The following is an 11,557-nucleotide window of genomic DNA, read 5'->3' on the forward strand; positions in this document are numbered from 1 at the left end:
TTCTGAGATGTGTCCTTTTGTTATCTGGGTATACATTGATTAACATGACTTCTCCTCAAACAATACAGGAGTAACCCTTTTTCCTAACCACCTGCAGAAAGTAATAGGTAAAATTGTTTTACACACTTGCCAGGAAAACCTTAGTTTTGCTTAGTGAGCAAATACAGCAATGAGCCATCAGCTCATACAGTAAAACAAACAAGCAAACAAACCCATTTTCCACTGGAGGGACATAATTCTTCCATGCTGAACATCTAGGTGGTTGCTGGTATACAGTGGTGCCCTACCTTTACTAAGACCACACACTGCCCATTAAGTCAAGATCTTTAAAGCATAGTATTAAGAACCAGAAGCTGGCAGGATAGCTCAGTAGTTTAGGTCTCTGGCTATAGAGCCAGAGGTTGGGAGTTCAGTTCCCTACTTGTGCCTCCTGGGAGAAGAGCCATCCTGGGTAGCCTTGGGCCAGCTGCATCATCCCAAGGTTGCCCCTAGAGGAAGGGAAGGGTAATGCACTTCTGAGTTTACTCTCTCCCTGGAAAACCTAGAAAAGAGTCAATGGAATTGACTTGATGACACACGATTATTATTATTAATTGAGAACCAGACAATATACCCCAGCTTAATGTGCTTTTCTAACCCTTCTGATCAAGGTATCTTGAGCCAGTTTGATACAGAGACGATTTCCATGAGTGAATTCAGACAACTGCCCCACTTCAAGCAGATCACAAGGACCACTCTGAGTAAGTCAGGCCATCTTATTGTGACTTTTCACGAAACCTTTAAAGGGGGTGGGGGGGAAATGAGACACGCAGCCCAACCTTTTATGCCCCCACTCAAAAATAAATCCCCACCGATTTCCGTGATGCCTGGACTCAGGTCAGCGTACATGAGATTCCATCCTAAATTTCCTCGTTGGCTTAAAATGTGCTCTTACACATTGGGGGGATGCAATCAGTCCGGAATGTGAAACAAGCCCGTCAAGATCCAGAATGTTTAAACAAATCATCTGATCTCGTTGATGTCACGCTGTGGTCTGGCCACAGCGAGACAAAAGAAAAACAGAAAACGGCAGGGCGAGAGCTTCAGAAAAGTTTTGTAATCTCCGTTTCATTAGTGTGAGTCAAGGGGCTGTTTATCCGAACCATTATAGCACAAAAATTATCCCTTGATCCACCACAACCTCTTGAGTTGTATACAAGTGTGTTGACTGAATCCAAACTAAAAGGTACAGGAAGTGGGGAATCACGGCGGGTATCAGCCTGAATCTTAGCTAACCACCCGAAGAATATTAACTCAGTCGCTCATCCTTACTGATTAGGCTCTCTTGACTGCATGGCGTACATCGACAACAAATGGCAAGGTTCGTTTCCATCTGAGGGCAACACAAGGAGCTTTTGTGATGGTTCGGGTTGCCATCATTGGTGGGAAACGTATTTATGCAAAGCCAGCCTCCTTTCCCTTCCCTAACCATTCTCAGCAAGCCACGGAGGATGGCTAAGAAAGATGGGAACAACCCATTGTATTCTTCTCGTTTTGTGCAAATTGCGGGGGGGATGTAGGCATTTTGTGCAAAACATCGCTGTGATCGCTGCAGCTGCTACCAAGAGCACCTTGGTAAGCGGTGGCTGTTTCTCACCCTCCTTATTGTAAGGAGAAGATGGTCCACTTGCAACATGAGATGTACATCTCGAATTCTAACCCATCTCTTCCCAATTTTAGGAATCTCTGAGATGTAGCAATGGGGGCGATACAGGTTCCCTTAGGGCTAAATGGGTAATAGGATCAGCAATTACCTGCCAGGGCTACATTGCAGTTCCGTGCTGATGCTGCTAAGAGCTTTTGCTCTCAAATTCTAAGCTAAGAAGGCTGCACCCATATAAGTGGGAGGAATCTTAACCGATTCTACCGAATGGCTATGATAATGGGAAGGAAGTGCACCCACATTTAGTCTGTTGGTGGCAAAATGAACTTTTTATTGGCTTCATAGAATTTGTCAGGATTTTCTCCTACGTTCAGGCCACTGATGTGAGTGTGCAGATGAGGGTTTTCCCCACATCTTCCTTGTTGTTGTGAACGCAGGCCTTGTTCCCATGTTGTGCAGCACAACAGAGAAGGCGCCTAAGAGTTTCATCGGCCTGTTTCAGGCCAATTCTGACATTTCTGTATATTAGGAATTCTCCCAAAGAACCTAAAACTTAAGACAGCCGTTACAGGCGTGCTTGCGAAAGTTCTATGGGGCTAGTTGTTTACTTAGATGTCTATTGAGAGACATTGCAAAAACGATTTCACAAAACAAGGACGTTCTTATTCACAGTCTTGTAACAAACAGCATGAGCAATTGTAACAACAACACAATGCTACCATTACTGCACCCATGTTCTTGGAAACAGCACCAACACGGAAGTTGCTTGTAGAACTGCAAAGTGCAAGTGTCCTTTTAAATTCAAACTCAGACAAAAGTCCACGCAATTTTTCTCACTCAGGTTGGGTGTCCATAACACGGAGGAATCAGCTCATGCAGAGTCTTCAAAACCCTAGACCAAGTTGGCAAGGGCCATAGCAGTCCCATGTGACAATGGCAGCTCCGGCTTTTTCAGTTCTCCTGCTCTCTCTAATTCGAATCTTTTACTCAGAGCCGTGCTCTTTTTTAGTCCTACCCATTTGGTTCGGAACCAATATTTCACAGGAGTTGGACTTGCTCTTATGGGGAATGTACGAGTGTAGAATACCAATATAATTACACTTGTGACTCTAGCCTAAGCTTCTGGAGATCTGTAGTTTGGTGAGATACTCAGAATTCTCTGCCGTAGATATCAAGGGCACACCTCTGAACTACAACAGAGAGTCTGAAACACCACATTGAACTAGAATCCTTTAGAGCAGTGGTTCCCAATCTCAGGTCTTCAGATGTTCCTTGACTGCAACTCTCAGAAACCCTGGCCAGCACTGCTGGTGGTGAAGGCCTCTGGGAGTTGTAGTCCAAGGACATCTGGGGACCCAGAGTACCAATGGCTTGATGGAAGACCATAAAAGGAAAGCCAGGGATTGACAGGAGGGTAGTTTCAAAGGAAAGGGGGACTGTCAACACGGATCAAACCATGTTGGATCGAGGGGCCAGTGTGAGCACCGGCGCCAAAGCAACCCGAGGCCTTTGGGTGGTCACCAAAGCAGAATGCAGTTGGGAAACCAACTGAGAACCGAGCGCTCGGAGTGAACTGTGTTTTCTTGTTTGTTCGTTTTAGGCCAGTGGAAAATCTTCAGTGAGGGCGAAGCTCAGATCCGCCACATGTGTGAAAGCCGGGTGTGCAGGACTGAACTGGAAGATCTGGTGAAAGTGTTGTTCCTGGAGAAATCTGAAAGGGATCACTGCTAAGACAGCACTGGAAAGAGAAGGGTGTGCGCTCAGGCACGCTTGCACGCCTCCACACACATCCACACAAACACATCCATGCACCCCAGATGACACTACGGATCTGCAGCTGGACTGCGGGCTTCTTTTTGCTTGTTTCGCCAGGGCCCTGAAAACCAAACGTATAACGCCGTTCAATATTCATCTCATGGCCAGCATAACGTGCTGCTTTGCGCATGGATCGGGGCCAGACCTTTTCCATCTCTCTCCCAAAAAAAACACAGAACAGCACTTAGAAGGCCTTGAGCAATTGCTGCCTTGAGTCCCTAGCCAGGAAGGAAGAGGAGATACAAATAAAAGTGAATAATAAATAAAGAAATACCGGTAGGAGAGGAAGGGAGCGTTTAGTTTCATGGAAAAGGTCATGGCCCGAAAAGATTTTTGAGAAAGTTTGTTTTTGCAAAGAGAAATGATGTGCAGGGGTTTGCGAAGGTAGCATCTCCTCTAGCCATGAGAAGCCTCGCAATGACCCGGGTCAGAATAGGTGGGTTCCTGATCGTCCTGTAAATAGAAAGACAGTCATGCTGATGAGTTTGAAATATAAGAGTAGATTTCAGGCTTTCTGCTTCTAACGCATGGTCTTGGGAATCAATGGCACATGGTGCATTAAAATGTTTGACACTGCCTTGGTTTCAGGGTTGTTGGTTTAAGAGCAAAGGGCGTTGGTGAAGTGGGGGAAAGAGAGAAGAGCAGGAAGCAGCTTGGCTCTATAAATATACACCTCCAATCCCTATGGGAGAAAGTACTTAAGGGAAGATGAGCCAAAAAAGAGTGGAAAAGGGTCAAGCACACTACCTTCTTGTCTAAGCCTCCTCCCCAAAACTGATTTACTTTTGAAACACTGGCCAAAAAAAAAAAAGCTAGTTACATGCATGTCATTTGCCCTTTCATGATGCAGAACTTAAGAAAAATTGCCTCTCCTTTCTGGACTAAAGCTACCAGGATCAACGGCTGCTGATTCTGGAAGCCCTCGTTGGAAAAAAAAAAAGTAACTTTTTCCAGCTCTGTTTTTGGAATGGGGCATTAGCAAAGATGGCTCTGTTTCCCTAGTCCTTTTGGGAGACCTTCTTTATGAAATGTTTCCGGCTTTGTGTGTGCGTGTGCGTGTGTGCGTGCGTGCGTGCACGCACGCATCTAACACATCCTCTGATGGAAGCGTGCTGTGGTCAGTGCCATGTAGTTAGCCAAATAGATACTCTTATGGCCCCTTTTAGCTTGCTTTTTTGTTGCCTTTATGAAGTCACATTGTGGGTGCATGTAATAATAAATAATAATAATCTTAGAATGGCAGGGCTTGGAGGGACCCTCTGGATCGTCAAGTCCAGCCCTTATCAAGGAAGCCTAGTGGGGAATCGAACTCCCAAACTCCAGCCCCACAGCCAGAGACTTAAACCGCAGAGCTATCCAGCAGTATAAAAAGAACATACAGTAGGGCCTCCATATCCACTGGGGTTTGGTTCCATATGGAGCATGATAAAAGGGGGGGGGAGGGACAATATTTTCACATGCATTACCAGAACTGGCCCATAGAGAATAACAGGGACCATGCTATGTATTTTTCACTAAGAAGTAGTCACAGCACCATCTGTGGCCCCATCTGGTGGCCTGTTATGGTAATACATGTGAAAATAGTTTTTTCTGGATTTTTTCTTTTATTATTTTTGATATTTTCAGACCATGGATAAGTGAAGCCACAGATACTGATCCCGCAGATATGGGTACATTACTTACAGATCCTACAGGAATGAATGCGAGTGACACCAGCTTTTGTACCAGTTTGTAGACTTAGCAATAGAATGGCCATTTCAGAGAGGCAAAGTAAGGTATGATGGATCAGGGACCATGGGCGAAGTGTGTTTTGATCCCAGTTATGGTCCCGTTCTGGATCCGTGCCTCCCTTCCCACCTCTTTCCAGCCCTTCTGATTGGAGCCACAGCAGGAAGCACAGGATTAAATCCCCAGCCACCTCAATACCTGTTCTGGATCCCACACACACCTGCAATTTGCTCTATTTGAACAACAACCTAAAAATGGTTCACACAGCAAGATCTAATGGTGTCCTTTTTCAATCCCCTGCAGATCAATTGAAAATCTTTTTCTCCTCCTTCTGTAGAACCCTCAGGATCAGGTTTTAGGGCATGTGGGAGTTGAAATCTGGGAGAGAGGTCATGAATTCTGGCAGAAGCAGCAGAATTACACCCTTAGATGCGGCCTGTAATGTCTATCTTGGCCTTGAAGACCCATTGCATGTTGCGAAACTTAGGGGCCACTTTCGCAGCTACCATTTTTTCACTATATCTGTTCCTGCTTGGTCATACATTTATCCATATTAATCATCTCACTGCCGTACCCTTTGCATGTATCTGCCTGATCCAGTTCCCGGTTGCCCCCATTTTGTCCGTGACAACCAGCCAAGAGTCTTGTGCCACCCTACAAGTTTTACGAGGCACAAGCTGTCGTGGGTAGGTGCCTGCCTCCCGGGAGTGTTGTGTCTGCTGCCTTTTATAAAAAGGCGAGACTGGAACCCTGCTGGCTTTTTGCCCATTTTGTTTGCCACGTATGAGTGACTTTGGCCTCTGCTGCCACAGTGTGAATTATGCTGCCAAGAGCCACCTCTGGGCCTTGAGGTCTTTCTGGTGCCATCCCTCTTAATCCCCGCTCTGTTTCCCTGAAACGGGGGTCATAATTAGAGGTGAGCTGCCCCTGGAAGCCTCCAAGAGCAGCAGCTCTCCTCTAGAACAAGGTATGGATCTTCTCCACATCCTGCTCTAGTGGAAAATGCATTTGTGGTTGGTTGGTTGGTTGGTTGGTTGGTTGGTTGGTTGGTTGGTTGGTTGGTTGGTTGGTTGGTTGGTTGGTTGGTTGGTTGGTTGGTTGGTTGGTTGGTTGGTTGGTTGGTTGGTTGGTTGGTTGGTTGGTTGGTTGGTTGGTTGGCTGGCTGGCTGGCTGGCTGGCTGGCTGGCTGGCTGGCTGGCTGGCTGGCTGGCTGGTTGGTTGGTTGGTTGGTTGGTTTCCCAAAACCAGTAACTAAACCCAGCTGTTCCCAACTTGATCAGGATCATTGAATCAGTAAAATTTAGGATTGACTCCCTATCTAATTTTTGATTTAATAAAGTGGTTCCCAACTTTGGGTCCTGGGCTACAACTCCCAGGAATCCTGGCCAGCAGAGCAAGCGGTGAGGACTTCGTTTTATTCCAGGACCCAAAGTTCAGAGCCACTGATTAAATGGGTCTACATTGGTGGGACTAGCAATCCATAGACCGGAAGGAGATTTTTTTTTAAATCAGAGATTTAAAAATCAGTTTCATATGGAGGGTCTGGTGCAGCCCTCAAGCTTGGGACAGGGGTCGGTCTTAGGGTCAGGATGATCCCCAGAGATTGGCCAAAGATGCAGCACAACCATTCAATTCTGGACTAAGGTGAAGGAGGGCTTGGCTCTTGTCTAATTCGCAGAAGGATCCAACTTCTAATCACCTCCAGGGAGGGCTAGATATATTTGTGTGTGTGCCTGTGTTGAACATGCCTGAACCCACAGACAGAAACGGCCAGGGGAGGTGGCCCCAAGGCCCAGTCAGCTTGATACAACAAGAGGACTATAATGCTGCTGTAGCCAAGATGCTTGCTAACCTATTATGATATAGATTTCAATATTTTGTCCAATACAGTACTAGATGCTAAATCCGTGCAGCAGAAATGGTTTACAGGGTTTTTATTTTCTAATGTGGAAGTATGTTGTTTAAGTGGCATACCTCTCTTTGGGTCAAACTAGACAATGCGCTTAGCACCATGGAGGCTGCTGGCTCTGATTTTGAGGACAGAGTAGCATGAATCTGCTTTGGCTTTTGCCCCAAACTTTATAGGAGCTGGCCAAGATGCAGAAACCGACCATCGAAATAGGTTCAGGACCACGGACAAAACCTTCACAGTTTGGACTAAAAGTGGCAGATTTACTGCCCCACAAAATGAGAGTTAAAGAGGTGCTCTGTCGAGTGGTGTTTTTTTAAAAAAGAAGCTCTACCACCATTTTAGTTTGCTTTGGTTTGTGATTAGTCTCTGAAAGGTAACCACGGGCTTAATTTTGCAAGTCTGATTGCTAAGGCTCGTGTCTGCGAGTACATCCCATTGCTGGAGGGGAGAACATGCTAATAGCAGGGAATCCTCATTTCTCTTGATGTCTAGTTTGACCCTTGATTAGTAACTTAATGAACACTTAGGTCTAGTTTTTAGCAGATGAGGTGGTACACTAGGGGTCTTTACCGCCGTGGTGGAGAGGTAAGAGTAAGACAAGATAGGATTGTCAGAAAGTGTACAGAGCCTGTACTTTTATTATTACTATTTTTAATTGCTGAAAGAAAGATGAATTGCCTTTTGTATTTGTGTGACGTGACAGGTGGGATACAGGTTGTGTATTTATTTGTACAATAACCAACATTTAAAGCAAAAAAACAAAATCAAGGAAGAGTCAATATTGCGAGTTTGCTTCAGATGAACACATTTACACCACAGCCTCGGTTTGGGACGGATCATCTGCCCTGCCCCTTCCACGGCTCTTCTCAAGACACACATACTTGTAACCATTATTTATGCACTTGTTCTATCACTTTTATAAATTAATAAACTTGAAGTTGTTCCAGATGATTTTTTAAAAAAATGTTCAAGAACGTAAGCAGAATCCTCTGGGATCTGATCCAGCACCTATTCTTTGTAGTGTCCTAATCAGTGTTCACAAGAGACAGCTCTGGGTGGTAGACCACAAAGTAGAAGCCTGTTTCCAATCTGGAAGTTCACAAGTTTGATCCCTGGGAAGCCTAAATAAACCTGGATAATGATTGTTGTAGGTGTTTCTGGCTGTTTGGCTGTGTTCTGGAGGTTTTTCTTCCTAACGTTTCACCAGTCCCTGTGTGGCATCTTCAGAGGACAGGAGCTAGAACTCTGTCTGTGTTCTGATGTAGTGTGTGGGATAGTTGAGTATTTGTAGCTGTGAGATCAGCTTTTTGTCCTTTCTAAGCCATCTTAATATACAATTCACTATGGAAAAAGAAATAGAGGGCCAACTCCCTTTCTTAGATATCATGGTCATACACCAACCTGACCTCCGACTGGGACACAAGGTCTACAGAAAACACACCCACACAGACCGGTACCTACACAAAAACTCCAACCACCACCCACAGAAAAAAAAAAGAGGCATAATCGAAACACTGGTAGACCATGTGAACCGGAACAGTGAAGCTCAATTTCTCAGCACCAAACTCAGCCATCTGAATTGGGCCCTACAGGCAAATGGCTATTCTGAGAATGAAATCACAAGAGCCATCAAACTGAGAAAACAACACCGAACTAAAGAAGAAAAACAGCCACCCACAAATAAACTGTTTCTGCCATACATCAAAAGGATCATGGACCACATGGGGAAACTTGAAAAAACACAACCTACAAACAGTATTCAGGCCCGCCACAAAAATGCAACAAATATTACAATCAGCAAAGGACAAAAGGGACCCCCTCGCCACTGCAGGAGTATACAAGATACCTTGCAGCTGTGGCCAGGTATATTGGAATGACAAAATGCATCATCCACACCAAATTCAAAGAACATGAACGACACTGCAGACTAAAACAACTGGCAGTAGCTGAACATGCCCGGAAATAAGCTGGACGTGAAATCCTATTTCAAAATACAGAAGTACTGTACTAGACAACACCAGCAATCATTATGTTAGTCTACACAGGAAAGCCATGGAAATCCACAAACACCAGCACAGCTTCAACAAAAAAGAAGAAAGTCTAGAACTCAACAAAGCCTGGCTCCCAACACTGAAAAATACAGGTTAATGAACTCTATGAAGCCACAAGGACCAGTGCTCACTGCACACAAAAGACTAGCAAATGACACCCATCAATCACAATGACAGATTATCTCCCCCTCTTATTACAGCAATACACCCATAACAAAAAACACCCTGATTACCAGAATCACCCAATTTCCTGAAAAGGACAAAATGCTGATCCCACAGCTACAAATACTCAACTATCCCACACACTACACCAAAACACAGACAAACTCCTGTCCTTTGAAGATGCCGGCCTCAGAGACTGGCAAAACGTTAGGAAGAAAAACCTCCAGAACACGGCCAGACAGCCCGAAAAACCCACAACAACCATTGGATCCTGGCCATGAAAGCCTTCAAGAAAACCTGGAAAAACTCATTTATAAAGCCCAAAGAACTACTATTGATCAGTGCTATCAAGGTTGGGTCAGACAGCCTAGACAGATCTTGGAAACGTCACTTCTTTTGACTGCAAATCCTAGTCAACGTGACGTGAAGAACGTGGAAAAAGACTTTCCTCTTTTGAACAACTGCACACCCTTATAGTTTGAAAAAGGTTTTTTTTCCCCACTACAGTTTCCATAACCTCTCCCTGGTTCTGGAAATTGAACCACTGTGTAAGTTCTCTTGCACAGAAATCACTTTTCCAGCCTCTCAGCCGATGAGCATGAAACAGCTTTCCGTGGTTTCTATGGCCATATTCTGGACTGTACCTGGCATTTTTAGACATTTAATTATTTCCCCGGTCTGGAGGAACACCCACCCTGCATTTTATCACTTGGGTCTAAAACACTTATATAACCTACAGAGATCAGCAGGAATGTTAACTCTTCTAAATTATTCCCAACTCAAGTAGACCCTCCTCCCCAATCAATCCATCGGTGTCATCCTCTCTGGTTGTGGAGCGAGAGGTTGGGAGTTCGATTCCCGCAAGGTGCCTCCATGATCCATAGGGTCCCTTCCAGCTCTGCAGTTCCAAGATGATGATGATGATGATGATGATGATGATGATGATGATGATGGTTATCCTCACAAGTCTCATTCAGTGAATCTACTTGTCCAGTTTTCTCAGAATCACAAGCCTTTACTCAGCATAATCTCCAGCAATCTTTTAACTCCCTGCTTCTGTTACTGGGGGTGCCTGAGGGATGATCTTGAACACGGCTACCTCTTCTAACACTACAACTCAATTTTCTGTCCCCCTCACCAAGCACTAATCTTCTGGAAGGATCTGCAGTCCTAGCAAGGGGGCAGTCTGTGTTACGTCCACACGAGAGGTGGAAATTCAAGAGCCTTGGCACTTAAAGGGTAGAAATATAAAGCCTGCCTCGAGGCGAGAGGTTTATGTCCCAGACCTGGCCTGCATTAAGAAAACCAAGACTTCTTTCACAACATAAAAGAGCTAATGTGTCAAGCCACTTAAAAACAAACACAAAGCAGAGAAACAATTTTGGCCACAGAGGCTCGCTCCCGAAGTGGTTTATGGGGAAGGAAAAGCTGATTTATTACATACTGAGTTGGGTGGGCAGGTAGCTGAAAAGGAACCCTGAGTCTTAAAAAAGAGTGAACATGGGTAAACTGTAGATCTATCCAATGATGATGATGATGATGATGTGTCAGAAAATGAGGAAGTCAAGATCTTGTGGGATTTCCAGATCCAAACGGACAGACACCTTAAACATATCATCGGCATTGCAATTCCAGGGGATGCCAGAGTTTAAAATAAAGAATTGGAAAAACTAACAAAATACAGAGACCTGGCCATCGAAACCTCTCGCCTCTGGAAGAAACACACTTCAGTGGTCCCTGTAGTCATTGGGGCTTTGGGAACAATACCAAGAAATTTCACGCAGTGCTGTAAGCAGTTGCAGATCTCAGAAACCACACCATCATAACTACAAAAAAAAAGCAGTATTAGGACAGCATACCTACTGTGCTGATATTTGGCAGTTACTTAGGTTTTTGGTTCAAATTTGTATCTGTTATATAATACCAGTCAATGTTTTTATAATTTTGATTGCTTGTGCCTGGCATTTTTGAATGACGATGACGATGGCACATGACTACTCATTATGAGTGATGCAGTCGAGATGCGTGCTAAGAAAGCAACGGGAGTAATGGATTTTCCAAATAAAAATTATTAAATACATTTCTTCAGATGGCCCATGCCACCTCTAAAAATATAGATATCCTGCTCGCCTCCCCTGCCATATGAATTGAGGATCCCCAGATTACCATATAAGTGGACGTATAGGCAGACATTCCTACCCAGGTGGCTATAAATGGAGTGTGGCCTACAATGCAATCAAACCCCCT

General features: G+C 44.7%; 1 protein-coding gene across 1 annotated transcript in view; it reads left to right on the forward strand.

The window, feature by feature from the left end:
* CHRDL1 (chordin like 1) overlaps positions 1-5,653 on the forward strand; it is a 35,613-nt gene extending 29,960 nt beyond the window's left edge. Inside the window, exons 11-12 of the mRNA XM_072981072.2 lie at positions 651-740; positions 3,243-5,653. Coding sequence (XP_072837173.2) covers positions 651-740; positions 3,243-3,373 — 221 coding nt within the window. The 3' untranslated portion in view covers positions 3,374-5,653. The remainder of the gene's footprint in view (positions 1-650; positions 741-3,242) is intronic.
* Positions 5,654-11,557: the final 5,904 nt, after the last annotated feature.

Source organism: Pogona vitticeps, chromosome 11, assembly GCF_051106095.1.
Source record: "Pogona vitticeps strain Pit_001003342236 chromosome 11, PviZW2.1, whole genome shotgun sequence".
NCBI classification, from domain to species: Eukaryota; Metazoa; Chordata; class Lepidosauria; order Squamata; family Agamidae; genus Pogona; species Pogona vitticeps.